This window comes from Chiloscyllium plagiosum, chromosome 1 (genome assembly GCF_004010195.1).
Source record: "Chiloscyllium plagiosum isolate BGI_BamShark_2017 chromosome 1, ASM401019v2, whole genome shotgun sequence".
Lineage (NCBI taxonomy): Eukaryota > Metazoa > Chordata > Chondrichthyes > Orectolobiformes > Hemiscylliidae > Chiloscyllium > Chiloscyllium plagiosum.
Window position 1 is genome coordinate 137,294,059 of NC_057710.1, and position 16,601 is coordinate 137,310,659.

The window sequence follows — 16,601 nt, forward strand, 5'->3', positions numbered from 1 at the left end:
GATGTGCAGCTTGAGCGAGGCCCGCATTCTTTGCTCCACACTTGATTTGGAGTGGTGCCCCTCAAGCTACGTAATAAGTTGATCTTCTCTAATGCAAGACATGTCAATGGGTTTTTTATGGATTGTGGTTAATAATCATTAATATTTATTCTCTCAGACTAAATGGCAGCATTTTGAAGGTGAGTTTGTCCTGGCCAGTATCGGTTCCACAATCAACAATAACAGACATAGGTTATCTGTTTATTTTTGCACTGCTTCATTAAAAAAACTCATTGCATATGAATTAGTTTCAAAGTTTCTCAATCATAACTAATCTTCAAAAATACTTTGATTGTAAAGTACATTGGGACATTCTGTGTTCATGGAAGGCATTACATAAATGCAAGCCTTTTATTTTTTGAAGTGCAAAGCAAAATATGCTCATGCAGCACTCTTTAATAAGTACATGCATGGTCCATAAAACTATCAAAGATCCATACGCAGGATGAAACATTACCTTTAGTACAACGTATCCTCATAACCGCCTCAAATCCAATTTTTCTAATGAGATACCGTTTGAAGTCTTTCTGAAACTTCTCTACCTGAGCAGGATTGTGAATGTGATGGAATGATGGATAATAGAAGACTGATCCAGCAGAGTATTTTGCCATACAAGCTGTGAAAACATCACATTTATCATAAAATAGATGTAAATTTTGCTAATAGTCACTTGTTGCAAAATGTGCAAAGTCTTTTGCAAAAACAGTCATTTGGTGAGAAATCAATTACTGTGAGTGTTCAGAAGCATTGGACATTAGTGTATGCATGTGACATCAACACAAATATTTTTGAAAGACATAAAATAACTAATTAATGAAACTCGTTAGAAATTAAGCCCTGCTTTTTTTTTAGTTGTCTAAACATTATTTTTTGCAATTCTTATTTTAGTTATATTTAATTATTTTGGTAGTCTTCATTATGTTTATTTTTACTCCATTTTTCTTCTATATTACTTCAAGGTAGTATTTGTTTTCTTTCCTTTACATTTTCTTGTGCCTTTATCTTTGCTCTTTTTAATTCAGGATTCTGTTTTGGACTTTTAAAATCTTTATTCTTTCCTGGGATGTGAACATTACTGACACTTGTTGTTCATGCCTAATTGTCTTTAAATTGAGTGACTTGCTAGGTAATTGTGGAAGGCAACTCAGAGTCAGCCACATTGATGAGAGTCTGGAGTCTCGTTTAGGTCAGACTGGGTAAAATGTTTAATTAATTTTCATAGAAAGACTTCAGTGAACCAGTCAGGGTCTTTCGACAATTGATGGCAGTTGCCATGGTCACTGTTGTTATTTTGTTTATTAATTTAACAATTAATTTATTAACTGTGTGCAAATTCTGTTCGCTGCCAGAGCATTAGCCTGAGATCACTGGATTACTAGTCCAATGACAGTACCACTACACTACTGTCTCCACATTATGAAGGATAGAGAGAGGATTTACCTTTTCAGCAAACAGTGATGTTTGTGCACCATTACATAAACATAAATGTTCTATGCATTAGCAGAGTTATTAAGTCAAAATAAAAAACATAATCCTTCCCATAAACCACAAAAGCATGAATCTTTTGAGGGCTGTTACTAGAAAAGAAAGCGATTTCTAAGATATTACACTTCCAAAGAGTAGAGCATTTTCTTACTGCATGCAAACCTACTATGAGTAGGCAAACAAAAGTTGTAGAAAATGCTTAGGCTCCTCAAATCTAAAATCTTTTGCAACCAAATTCTTCAGCAATTTTCTATCACATTAAATTGATTTGCTTAGGTACAGTTTCTGAAACACAATGTACTTAAAGGCAAGGGCATAACAAATAGCGAGTTATCAGAAGAAAGAATAAATAAGATTTAGAACACAGAACATTACAGCACAGTACAGGTTCTTCAGCCCTCGATGTTGCGCTGACCTGTGAAAATAAGCTGATGCCCATCTAACCTACACCGTTCTATTATGATCCATATGTCCTATGCCCATTTAAATGCCCTTAACGTCAGTGAGTCTAGAACCTGTTGCAGGCAGGCTGTTTCACGTCCCTACTACTCTCCAAGGCAAGACACTACCCCTAATATCTGACCTAAATCTATCACCCCTCTATTTAAAGCTATGTCCCCTCGTGTTAGCCTTCACCATCCGAGATAGAACATAGAACAATACAGCGCAGTACAGGCCCTTTGGCCCTCGATGTTGCGCCGATCCAAGCCCACCTAACCTGTACTAACCCACTATCCTCCATATACCTATCCAATGCCCGCTTAAATGCCCATAAAGAGGGAGAGTCCACCACTGCTACTGGCAGGGCATTCCATGAACTGACGACTCGCTGAGTGAAGAACCTACCCATAACTTCAGTCCTATATCTACCCCCCCCACCTTAATTTATAGCTATGCCCTCTTGTAATACCCGACTCCATACGCGGGAAAAGGTTCACACTGTCAACCCTATCTAACCCCCTAATCATCTTGTACACCTCAATCAAGTCACCCCTAAACCTTCTTTTCTCTAATGAAAACAGCCCCAAGTGCCTCAGTCTTTCCTCATACGATTTTCCTTCCATACCAGGCAACATCCTGGTAAACCTCCTCTGCACCCGTTCCAGTGCCTCCACATCCTTCCTATAGTATGGCGACCAAAACTGCACACAATATTCCAGATGCGGCCGCACCAGAGTCTTATACAACTGCATCATGACCTCAGGACTCCGGAACTCAATTCCTCTACCAATAAAAGCCAATAAAATGAAATTCTATGAGCTGAAAAAGAAACTCTTGATATTTACTGACATTTTTAATAATATAATACACAATTATTTAAATTAAAGCTGTCCAGAAAAGTAATCAATGCTAATCAAGCATAATTTCCCATTGAAGCCGAACAAATTCATTCACAGCCATTCGCAGTTCTTTTGGGAGCCAGTAGAGTCATAATGGGTCAAATAGCTTCTTTCTGTACTGTAAAATTTGATATTTCTATGTTTCTGATCACTATGTCACAAGAACCCTCCTTTCCAGGATAAAACAGGCTGGTTGATTGGCACCACATCCACCAGCATTCACCCCCTCCACTACAAAAGCTAAGTAGCAGCAGTGTGTACCATCTATAAATACATTGCAAAAATTCACCAAGACTCCTTAGTCGCCATCTTCTAAATCCGCAGCCGTTCCTGTCTAGAAGGACCAGTGCATGCGAGTACCATCATCTGCAAGTTTCCCTTCAAGACATTCACCATCCTGGCTTGGAAATATAATGTTGTTCCTTTAGTGTCACTGGTTAAAAATCCTGGAGCTCCCTCCACATCATATTGTGGGTCTACTTTCCCTAATGAATCACAATGGTTCAAGGAAGCTCACCACCATCTTCTCCAGGACAACTTTGAATAGGCAATAAACGCTGTTGCAGACAATGAAGAAAACAAAGTGGCACAAAATCCAACATGTTTGTGCTATTTTCAAATGTAATGACTCTGTAACCTTGTACTTGCCTAATAATAAGTGCAGAGATAGGTTTAGGAACTTATAACCATATGGCTAACAATGTTGCTCTTCAATCATTTACTTTTTTTTTCTTGCACAGACTGTGTTCACTTCCCTCACACCTCAGGCATGCAGCTATTTGCAATAAGATCATTTTAAGTGAGTTGGCACACATTGCTTGAGCTGGTAGCCTGTTCCGTATGTTAACAAGCCTCATGCGTAAAGAAACTACTCCTTTTAAGTACTTAGCTGTAAGCATCTTTGGTTTTTACTGTGAAGAAGCATATGCCAATTTACATTTACACAGCCTGCAGAGAACATTTAGTTCAAGTCAGGATACTTAAAACAGGATTCAAACTTTTAAAATTTGTGAATACTTGAATTAATTAACATACCTTCTATAGGAAGGATGTTATCAAACTTGAGAGGGTGCAGAAAAGGTTTACAAGGATGTTGCTAGTACTGGAGGGTTTGAGCTATAGGGAGAGGTTGAATAGGCTGGGGCTTTTTTCCGCTGGAACATTAAAGACTGAGGAGTGACCTTATCAAAGTTTATAAAATCATGAGGGGCATGCATTTGATGAATAGCAAAGATCTTTTTCCTCGGGTAGGAGAGTCCAAAATTAGAAGGCATAGGTCTAAGGTGAGAGTGGAAAGATTTTAAAAGGACCTGAGGTGTAACTTTTTCATCCAGAGGACAGTGCCTGTATGGAAGGAACTGCCAGAGGAATTAGTGAAGGCTGGTACAATTACCACATTTAAAAGGCATCTGGACATGTACATGAATAGGAAGGATCTAGAGGGATACCAGCCAAATGGTGGCAAATGGGACTAGGTCAGATTTGAACGTCTGGTCTACATGGATGAGTTGGACCAAAAGGTCTCTTTCTGTGTTGTATGATTTCATGATCCACCTGAATGGGTAGGTTTACATTCACAATTTGAGTTGCAGACTGAGATATCCCGTTCTGAAGATCTAAAGGATTGGCTCAAGCATCCCTGGCATTTTGGTGTGAACTTGCTTGTTTGACCTGGTCATTTCAGGGGCAGCAGGTGCTACTTTAAGATACAATTCAGAGCCATTTATTCCAGTTTAGTTTGAATGAATGTAAAGTTAAAATGAGATTATGCTGGTGGCAACAAGTGATGTGGGTATGGATCTGTATCAAGGTTTCCTCTTGGGTAGCTCTTGACACTTGAAGGACTTTCTTCATGTTCCTCAGCTTCCCAACCCCCACCATAAAATCATGATAGTGTGGGGAATAGGTGCTGCATCTGTCATTTATCCATCCCACAAACTGATATTTCAAACTTATTTTTATATCTACAAAGCACCAGTTGCATCCACCTAGCACAAAAATGCAAAAACACATGTACTTTCCACCTGGGACTATGTTAAGGCATCTTGTGAGAAATTAGTTGAATTCAGGTTTACTCTCTCCAACAAAATAATTCCTGAAGAGTCACCAGATTCAAAATATTAGTTCTATTGTTTCTCCACAGGTGCTGCCAGATCTGTTGAGAACCCTGGGACCTGCAACAGCCAATCCTGTCCCTGTTCTAGCCATGTCTCCGTAATAGCCACAACATCGAAGTCCCAGGTACCAACTCACGCTGCAAGTTCACCTACCTTATTTCGTATACTTCTTGCATTGAAGTATACACACTTCAAGCCACTTTCCTGTTTCCTCCTTGGAAATTGATGCCATGTTCCTAACCTCCCTACACTCCAGGCCCTGCACCCTGAAGCTACAATCTGGGTTCCCATGCCCCTGCAGAGTTAGTTTAAACCCCCCCCAGATAAAAGGCTCTGACTGTCCACCCTATCCAGCCCTCTGATTATCTTATATGTCTTGATTAAGTCACCTCTCAACCTTCTTCTCTCCAACAAAAACAGCCTCAGTTCCCTCGGCCGTTCCTCGCAAGACCTTTCTTCTATACCAGGCAACACCCCAATAAGTCTCCTCTGAACCTTTTCCAAAGCTTCCACATCCTTCCCAGGACTGCACACAATAATCCAGGTGCGGCCTTACCAGTTTCTTGTACAGCTGAAGTATGACCATGTGGCTCTGAAACTCAATCCCCCTATAAATAGATGCCAACACACCATATGCCTTCTTAACAACCCTATCAACCTGAGTGGCAACTTTCAGGGATTTATGCATCAGGTCACAGATCTTTCTGTTCATCTACACTGCCAAGAATTTTACCATTAGCCCAGCACTCTGTATTCCTGTTTTTCTTCTGAAGTGAACTATCTCACACTTTCCGCATTAAACTCCATTTGCCACTTCTCAGCCCAGCTCTGCATCTTATCTAAGTCCCTCTGGAACCCACAACATCCTTCAGCATTATCCACAATTCTGCCTACCTTAGTGTCATCCGCAAATTTACTAACCCATCCTTCTATGCCCACATCCAGATCTTTTATAAAAATGTCAAACAGCAGTGGCCCCAAAACAGATCCTTGCGGCACACCACTGGTAACTGAGCTCCAGGATGAACATTTCCCATCAACCATCACCCTCTGCCTTCTTTCAGCTAGCCAATTTCTGATCCAAATAGTGACATCACCTTCAATTCTGGAACTCCATATTTTGGACAATAGCCCACTGTGTGCAACCTTATCAAATGCCTTACTGAAGTCCATTTGCGCCACATCAACCGCTTTACCTTCAACCACTTGTTATGTCACCCTCTCGAAGAACTCAATTAGGTTAGTTAGGGCACGGCCTACCCTTCACAAAACCATGTTGACTATCTCTCATCAAATTATTCCTTTCCAGATTATTATAAATCCTATCTCTCATAACTTTTTCCAACACCTTACCCATAACCGGAGTAAGGCTCATTGGCCTATAATTACCAGGGTTGTCTGTACTCCCCTTCTTAAACAAGAGAGCAACATTTGCTATCCTCCAGTCTTCTGGCACTACTCCTGTTGACAATGATGACATAAAGATCAAAGCCAAAGGCTCTGTGATCTCCTCCCTGGCTTCCCAGAGAATCAGAGGATAAATCGCATCCGGCTCAGGGGTCTTATCTATTTTCAGACCTTCCAAGATTACTAAAACCTCCTCTTTGTCAAGCTCAATCCCATCTAATCTGGTAGCTTGCATCTTTGTATCCTCACTAACATTGCCTTATTCTAACGTCAATACTGATGGAAAGTATTCATTAAGTGAATATCCTCAGATTCCACACATAACTTTCCACTACTCTCTTTGATTGGTCCTAATCTTATCCTAGTCATTCTTTTATTCCTGATATGCCGACAGAAGGCCTTGATCCTATCTGCCAACAGCTTCTCATGTTCTGTCCTGGCTCATTCTTTAGATCTTTTCTGGCCAACTTATAACTCTCAAGCCCCCTAACTGAGCCTTCACGCCTCATCCTTACATAAGCCTTCTTCTTCCTCTTGACAAGAGCTTCAACTTCTTTAGTAAACCATGGCTCCCTCTCTTGACAACTACCTCCCTGCTTAACAGGTATATATTTATCAAGGACCTGTTCCTTGAAGATCCTCCACATTTCAAGTGTGTCCATCCCCTGCAGTTTACTTCCCCATCCTACGTATCCTAAATCTAGCCTAATCGCATCATAATTGCCTATTCCCCCAGTTAGACCCCTTTCCCTGTGGTATATACCTATCCCTGCCCTTTGCTGTTGTAAACATAACCAAACTGTGGTCACTATTGCCAAAATGCTCACCTATCTCCAAATCTAACATCTGGCCAGGTTCATGCCCCAGTACCAAATCCAATATGGCACCTCCCCTTGTAGGCCTGTCTACAGACTGTATCAGAAAACCATCCTGCACACACTGAACAAAAACTGATCCATCTAAACTACTTGAACTATAGTATTCCCAGTCAATATTGGGGAAGTTAAAGTCTCCCATAACAACTTCCCTGTTACTCTGCTCCTATCAAGAATCATCTTTGCTATTCTTTCCTCCATATCCCTGGAACGATTCGGAGGCCTATACAAATCTCTCTACAAGATGACCTCTCATTTTGTTTCTTACCTCAGCCCCAACTATCTCAGTGGATAAGTCTTCAAACATTCTCTCAGCTGCTGTAATACTATCCTTGATTAAAAAGGTCACACCTCCCCTCCCCTTTTACCACCTTCTCTGTTCTTACTAAAACATCTAAATCCCAGAAACTGCAACAACCATTCTTGTTCATCCTCTAGCAATGTCTCTGAAATGGCTGCAACATTGAAATCCCAGGAACCAACCCATGCTGAAAGTTCACCGACCTTATTCCAGGTGCTTCTGGCATTGAACACACACATTTTCAAACTAACATCCTGACTGCCGGTGCCCTCTTGCGACCTTGCAAATCCATCCCTGACCTCACTACCCTCAACCTCCTGGACACTGGAATTAAAATTCAGATTCCCACCCCTCTGCAGCATTAGTTTAATAACACCTATCCCCGCCCCCCCCACCCAGAAGAGCAATAGCAAATTTAGCCCCCAGGATATTGTTATATAGGAGATTTATACAAGAATAAATACAGAATATTGATTGTGCTTTAGATTAGATTAGATTAGATTACTTACAGTGTGGAAACAGGCCCTTCGGCCCAACAAGTCCACACCGACCCGCCAAAGCGCAACCCACCCATACCCCTACATTTACCCCTTATTACCTAACACTAAGGGCAATTTAGCATGGCCAATTCACCTAACCTGCACATCTTTGGACTGTGGGAGGAAACCGGAGCACCCGGAGGAAACCCACGCAGACACGGGGAGAACGTGCAAACTCCACACAGTCAGTCGCCTGAGTCGGGAATTGAACCCGGGTCTCTGGCGCTGTGAGGCAGCAGTGCTAACCACTGTGCCACCGTGCCGCCCACTAACTATAGTGGGCGGCAATAACTATAGAACTTTATTCTATAGTTATTTTGTGACTCAAATTTTAACTCAACTTGCTTCTGTATTTTTTCATACTTTTGTATATTAAGTTATACAATCAATTTATTTTTAAATTATAAAATTTATTATCATTTTTATTCACAAAAATGCTAACAGGAATTCATGGTGTGAAATATATTTTAGTAATGTATTGGATTACATAAATGCCAAACAGCCTGCTTTGAAGCATAGAACATAGAACAATACCGCACAGAACAGGCCCTTCGGCCCACGATGTTGTGCCGAACATTTGTCCTAGCTTAAGCACCCATCCATGTACCTTTCCAATTGCCGCTTAAAGGTCACCAAAGATTCTGACTCTCCCACTCCCACAGGCAGCGCATTCCATGCCCCCACCACTCTCTGGGTAAAGAACCCACCCCTGACATCTCCCCTATACATTCCACCCTTCACCTCGGGCATTGGATAGGCATATGGAGGATAATGGGCTAGTGTAGGTTGGGTGGGCTTGGATCGGCACAACATCGAGGGCCGAAGGGCCTGTACTGCGCTGTATTCTTCCATGTTCTATGTTCTAAATGTGGCCTAACCAAAGTCCTGTACAGTTGCAACATCACTTCACTACTCTTGAATCCCTCTGCTAATGAACGCTAATACACCATAGGCCTTCTTACAAGCTTTATCCACCTGAGTGGCAACTTTCAAAGACCTATGAACATAGAACCCAAGATCCCTCTGTTCCTCCACCTCACTAAGAACCCTACCATTAACCCTGTATTCTGCATTCTTATTTGTCTTTTCAAAATGGACAACCTCACACTTGGCAGGGGTGAACTCCATTTGCCAATCCTCAGCCCAGCTCTGCATCATATCCAAGTCCCTTTGCAGCCGACAAGAGCCCTCCTCACTATCCACAACTCCACCAATCTTCGTATCATCTGCAAATTAACATTGTATACAGGATTTTACATTTGGGTTTCACCAGCTCTCCAAAGCACCATCAGGTTTATAATATGTCTGTTCAAATATAATAAGAATGCCTAATATTAAGTAGTTCACTCATTGGCTCCTAATCAAATAATACACACAGAACAGAGGTGCATTCCAGTTTTTGAACTTGTTTTGAATGGCAGGTGACAGAGCTACACTTTAAATCCCCATTTTGGAATTTGCAAAATAACCATTTTCACTGCCATAAACATTAATGGCCACTCTCCCAATCCTTACAGTTTCTCCAGCATACACGGGCAGCAACTACCTCAAATTGTGCAAAGCAGCCTAATTTCAGAGAAAGGAATTGGAGAGAAGAGCACCCCCTTGGGTGGAGAGAATGCAGACCCTGTTACTGAAGAACAAGGGCGGCACGGTGGCACAGTGGTTAGCACTGCTGCCTCACAGCGCCAGAAACCCGGGTTCAATTCCCGCCTCAGGCGATTGTGTGGAGTTTGCACATTCTCCCCGTGTCTGCGTGGGTTTCCTCCGGGTGCTCCGGTTTCCTCCCACAGTTCAAAGATGTGCAGGTCAGGTGAATTGGCCATGCTAAATTGTCCGTAGTGTTAGGTAAGGGTGGTTTGCGCTTCGGCGGGTCGGTGTGGACTTGTTTGGCCGAAGGGCCTGTTTCCACACTGTAAAAGTAATCTAATCTAATCTAAAAAAAAACTTCATTGGAGTTTAATCACATGATGCCTATATGGTTAAAAACAGCCATTACTGTGCAGAATGAGATTAAGAAGTAAAAAACTTCGGATTTAATAACAGATTTTACTTGGGAACTTGTTATTTAACCATGTGTTCATATGTGCTCCCAGTAACAAACAACATATTTTCTCTGAGACAAAAACAGAGCTTGTTGGAAAAGCTCAGGTCTAGCAGCATCTGTTAACTGATTTCTTTCCACAGATGTTGCCAGATCTGCTGTGCTTTTCCAGGAATTTCCATTTTTGTTTCAGATGTACAGCATCCACAGTTCTTTCTGTTTCTTTTCCATGACTATGGTTTTAAATTGTAACAAATTCATTGACTACTTCTGGTGAATTGAGTTTTAACATGCAATCTCACGGCTTCTTCAATAAATTAAATTCTCTACTTTTCTTTAAGTCAATGGTATTTTTAAACAGCTGTACATAATTTTTGTATATGATAACTTCAATTATACAGTCCAATCATCTGTTGCAGGGCCTAAGATCATTGAATAATCTTTTTTTAAAAACTATTGAATCGCTTTGGTTCAAAAGAACAGAATTTCTTTATTGAAGTAACATAATGGAAATGAAAACTGCTTTCTTACCAAGTGAAGCCATGTCGCTATACTGTCCACTCAGTAGAAATAAATCCACGGCCACCTGCTGGCCTGAGCAGTCCAAAGCAAACTTCTTATAAAAGTCTGTGGCTGGAGCAAGGTGTTGCACACCCTTAATTGAAATTAAATAGAATTTCAGAGATTTATGATTTGCTCATTAAACTGCAAATAAGAAAGCAATGTGAGAAAATAATATTACGTGCCAGGATGTGTTATGTTCTAACTCTTACTTCTGCATATTGATTATTAAAATCGGAAAAACAATAGGATTGGTTTGTTAAAAACTTTTATTTCACATTGTCCCCCTCTTCCATCACATAGGTTATACCACTCCGCCATCACAACTCTTTGTAAAGATTCAATTCTTCCAAATTGATTGATTTTTGACAGCTGTCTCAAGGTTTGAAGTGGATTGTCTTAACCACAGCAGGGTCAGCCACAATTTCTGAAGTCTGAGTTCAAAGTATACTGCTTATAATTAGGTGGCCCTGGTGACATATCATTCAAAAAAGAAATACTTATGAGGAAATACATTTGTTCCACTTGGTTTATACAGCTAAATAGATCCCACACATTTCCCTCTGGCTGCTACCCCTTAAAGTCCTGCCCGTATGCTCCTGAATTATGGCATGCTATTGTTTTCTGTATAATTCAGAGAGTTTCAACTCTACTATTCCATGTGTTTGTCATTATATAAAGTCTATGTTTGTGAACTCAGCTTCAAATTTGGCTTTTAATGGGTAAACCTGGTGTCTCGTCCTGTTCTCATGGTTTAGTCAGAAGCAATTTTTCACTTTTAATTTTCAGTTAAGTTTACTAATGCAGCATTCCTTAAATTAGGCCTAGGTAAAAATGATTAAATCATAGGAATAGGAAAAAAAGCTCTTTTTAGTGAAACATTGACCATTCTGAACACCACCATAGCTTATGACGTGTTTTGTCACGGTCAGCAAGGAAAGATTGATAAGTTGAATAAATTTAGATCAGCACAGGAACAATGCAAGACATTTTCATTAAGCAGAAAGTTGTCAGGACTTGGATTCAGTCAAGGTGAACATGGTTCTATGTGAAAAGTTACTCATTAGCATGGGACAAAAGGAAGAAAAGCAGGAGCAGTTCCTTCCCAGAGTGTTGGCAGCAGCGGGTTTCTATGCTGAAATGGCAATCCCAGAGGTGGCAGTGGCATCAATAAAAGCCAGAATGAGGCATCAACGGCCTCAGCATGATGGGCCCAGTGTCAAATCTGGGACCAGCTCAGGACCCAGCAGTTTTAGCAGCAGCTGCATTGCTGAGATCGGCCCAGCGAACTCACGGCGACGACAATTGGTGGAGGCAAGATGGTACCTAAGAATGGCAACATGGTTCCAGTGGTAGGGGCATGGCTTAAGGACATGGCTGGTCCCTGGTATCTGACGGCGAAGGTGATGGTGTCCTGGCTATGGTGGTGTGCAGGGTTTTGCGGCACCCAAGTGTTTGCAGACTATGGGATGGACTTTGTGGCTGTTTTTCTGGCAGCAAGGCCTCATGGCCGAGGGGGTGGAGTGATCTGGATATTTCCTCTTCTTTTATTTCTGCTTCTATTTTTTAATCCTGTGTTTTGTATTCTGAGATGGTGCAGGAAAATGGCAACTTGTACACTTTTCACTGTACTCCTGTCCTCAAGTACACATGACAATAAAATCTAATTCTCATTCTAAATATTGGCTGAAACACCTGAAATAGCCTTGTCTTCCACCATTAGTCTATAAAATGTACGGGGCAAAAATTAAAGTCACATACGATTTAACTTCTAAAAGTCACATTCATCAACTACATGCTTGTCATGTTCAAACATGTAAAATATGACACTGAATTTTTTTGCCAACAGAGCAGCAGGGCAGGCAAAGCAAGTTCGCTTGCTGTTAACACTATTGCCCTGTGATAACTCTCGACAGTGCAACAAACTGCCTCTCCATCAAACCCACAGGCAGTCCAGGTAAGATCAGTGACAGCCAGGATGGGTGTTCCTGTGGAAGTACAACCATTCCAAAAAATGCTGTGTTGAATCATAAAGCAAAAGTTCTTTACTTCCAGGTTACCAGCAGCAATGCCTGGGTGACTGACTGATCATTTCACAAGTTAACCAAGCAATCAAGGGGTTCTTTGGAACAGATTAAACATCTATGGGCCATTTACATTGAGCATGCTCACTCTTACCTATAGCATATAGACCATAAGTTTACATGTACCTCCACATCCGTATTTAATCGAGGAAACATTTCTACAGTATGGAAACATTCATATGGCCGAACAATCAGTTTAATAAACACAGTAACATTTCAGACCACAGCAATAATTTCCGAGGAATAATCCCAACTGGAACTGGCAACCATACCTCTAAAGAATAGCAATTATTGTAGAGTTCTGCGTTCCATCTAATTACATATCCATTCTGTACTGATTGCTCTAAGGCCTCAGAGAATCCAGAGATTACTCAGAGCTGCTCAGGCCCAAAAACAGGTGTGTACAGTGATGCACAATCATCTATATGTTACAATAAGATTTTTTTTCCTATCTGAGATCAAAAGCCAATTACCTTTGCGGTGGATCTCTGATTAGGGTCTTCCCTTGATTGAAGACAACCGACACCTATGGATGGTAGCTGTGTTTGGAATACAGAGATGCGTCCTCCAGTTGCAGACATAAGTTTAAATGCAGCCTGCAAAGCTGGGCCCAATGCACTATGGGTTTCTCTTGTGTTGGTGAACATTGTCGGCAATACTTTCAGTAAATCTTTAATAAGCTACAAATAAAAAAACACAATATTTTTCAGGACAAATAAAACACATTTTATACAGTTTGCTGACAAATGTTCAGTAAAGATTTACAGCAATCATCACATTTTTCCTCAGTACCATCTATCTGATATTTAAAAATTATGGAAATGCTACAATGAAGAAGCCTGGCAATATATCAGTGATTTTTCCATATATTCTGTGTAGCAGATCTGATAGGGGACATTCAATAATATACATCACTTCAAGATAATTCTGCTGGGACAGTGGATTACTGTACAAATTCCCTCAGCAATAAAAATGGGTCAGAATGTTTCATGAACCAAAAAACAAGGTGAGGAATACCATGCTGTGTCGTTATGCTATTGGACAGGAGGTAAGGGAAAAGCAGCGGGTTTGGATATGCCAGATGATGCCTTCATCACAACAAGAAGTCATCAAACACAAACAGAAAGATACGGAACCAATAAAACAGCTGCCTCCAACAGTAATTACACACTGGGGAAATGAAACAGCATTTTTTAATTTTTGTTTTTTGTTCCTCTAAAAAAATGACTTTTTTCTGCATTAGAACCTGTTAAGTATTGAGTGATTCCTTTTAGTGCTTTCACAGAATTTACTGCGTCGGTGCCTTTGTCAGTAGAGAAGGCAACATTGATTTATTGACACAAAAAACCCATAATTATTTTGCTTATGTATAACAAAAATCCCAATGGGCACTGGTGTGAAACAATTTTGTTTATGCATAATAGGGACATTTTCTTTCGTATAAACTGATTGTTAGAAATATATAAGGTCGTCCCTTGGTAGGTCAGTAAGTTTAACCAGTGAGTAGCTGAATCATACAGATCAAGTCGGCTGATTTAAGTTGCGTCAAAAAGTATGGTGCTGGAAAAGCACAGCTGGTCAAGCAGCATCTGAAGAGCAGGAGAGAGGTGGGGGGGTGGGGATGGGGAGAAGGTAGCTGAGATTGCGATAAGTTGATTAAGGTAGGGGTGAACATGATAGGTTGGAGAGGAGGGTGGACTGGATAGATGGGAAGGAAGATGGTCAGGTAGGACAGTTCAAGAGGCTAGTGCCGAGTTGGAAGATTGGATCTGGAATAAGGTGGGGCAGGGAAAATGAAGAAACTGGTGAAATCCACATTGATCCCATGTGGTTGGAGGGTCCCAAGGCAGAAGATGAGGCATGCTTTCTCCAGGTGTGGGGTGGCTAGAGTTTGCTGATGGAGGCGGCCCAGGATTTGCATATCCTTGGCAGAGTGGGAAGAGGAGTTAAAGTATTCGGTCACAGGGCGGTGGGGTTGCTTAGTGCATGTGTCCCAGAGATGTACTATGAAACATTCTGCAAGTTGTGTCTTGTCTCCTCAATGTTGAGGAGTTGTGCAGTGGTAGAGGCACAATTTGTGGGTCATAGTGGAAGGAGGAGAAGTGAGCTATAAGTGAGCACACATGGTTAACAGGCAAAGACAGAATAAAAATAATGTTGCATAGTCATTGCCACTTACACCTCAACAGTTACTTCGACTCTCCTGCTCCTCGGATGCTGCCAAACACTGTTTGATAAGGGTCAAGGAGAATAGGAATTAAACTTACCAAATTATATACGAAAGAAATAAAACCAAGCTGCTTAAATGGGGACGACAATGGCAATTCTTATCCAGGTTCTAATTCTTAATCCATGCTCATTAAACATTAACATTCTGCAATCATTGTGGGACACTAAAAAAGTTAATCCTTTTCAATTTACTGCAAATTTTTCATTGTACTGTTCATCTAATGACCAAATGTTTGTGTGTAATTCCAGCAAAGTTATGCTAAACAATATGATCAACAATGAGATTATAGTACAATTTGCAATACTTCTCAGCCAGTAAGACTGCTACGCAAAATATTCTATTAATTGATACATGTTTAAATGTTAGTTTTGAAATGAAATGTGAAATTCTTTTTAAAGTTAATCTTTATTGCTTTCATTATATATTTGGATTATTTTCTTTATGAAATAGTCTGATGTGCAACTAAGACTAGAAAATGGCAAACACTTTAAAGTGTTTACAGTCCAAATAGGATACGATTTTATTTCAGTTTTCTAATCCAGTTTTCTAGTTCCCTGTCAACTGTAAAAATCCCTACATCTAACACCATATACAATGGATTTCTGCACAATTTACAAAGAAGGAAGCAGCATGGTAAACTGACTTCCCTGCTTCCATGACAGCTTTTGTCAATATAACTCTGTTGTTTCTTAAAATATCTGAAGAGAAATCTAAAGGGTTTGTGAATTTTTCTTAGCGCGATTGATAAGAAACTAAGTTAACTACTCATAGAATGTGAACTTGTTTTATTACAGAAGACAGAATTTCAAAGTTTTAGCCTAACACTGACTGTCAAGACAGTCGCATGGACTTTACAGTTCGACAGAACGTGTGGCAGTCTTTTGATTATTACGTGATACAGGACAACACAGAGCTGTCTCAGGAACAAAGAGTATAATTGCTGCATTGTTCATGCAAGCTAACTAGGAAGAATATCTATCATCTTTCATTTTTCCTCAAGATTTATTCTCCAGGGTTTGTCTTGACAGCTGTAATTAATATTTCAGGAGTTGTAATCAGTGCATTAAAGACATAAATTAGGTATTGTTTTACCATACACCCACCTACATAGACATTGGAGAAACAAATTGTTTCCCTCAGGCACAAGGCATTAATGCATTTGACTGCACCAAATCTATAGCATGCTGAAATTAAATAATAAATTATGCATATTAATAAATGCTTTCCTCAGCTACTTTATGATACTTCATTCTAAGAAAATTGGTCATAACACAAGTCTATAAAGGAGGAGGAACAACCTAAGTTGACTCCTTGACAGAAGCCTCTGGTTCATTCACACCTGATGACACCATTGGGAAATCCCTGCACTTTCCAAGAGATAAGATACAATGGGTTTTGACATTTATCAAGAAACTTTATAGCTCGGTAATCATGGGCATCACAGAAGATTATGGTGGCAGCAGCTTGGACAAAATTCTGAAGGGGTCACAAATATTAGAATTGCAGTTTCTGGATTTACAGGATTAGCTTAGTGGACCAGTGTAAGATGCTCCCTCTACTCCTGGCTTTTGAATTTCTG

At 40.4% G+C, this 16,601-nt stretch overlaps 1 protein-coding gene across 4 annotated transcripts in view; it reads right to left on the reverse strand.

Moving 5' to 3' along the window:
• Positions 1–16,601, reverse strand: part of LOC122553760 (protein transport protein Sec24B-like) — a 114,685-nt gene that overhangs the window by 17,297 nt on the left and 80,787 nt on the right. For all 4 annotated transcript variants that reach the window (XM_043698060.1, XM_043698078.1, XM_043698051.1 and 1 more), the window contains 3 exons: positions 13,266–13,472; positions 10,679–10,802; positions 497–655 (listed from right to left, as the gene is read on the reverse strand). In XM_043698060.1, coding sequence (XP_043553995.1) covers positions 497–655; positions 10,679–10,802; positions 13,266–13,472 — 490 coding nt within the window. The remainder of the gene's footprint in view (positions 1–496; positions 656–10,678; positions 10,803–13,265; positions 13,473–16,601) is intronic.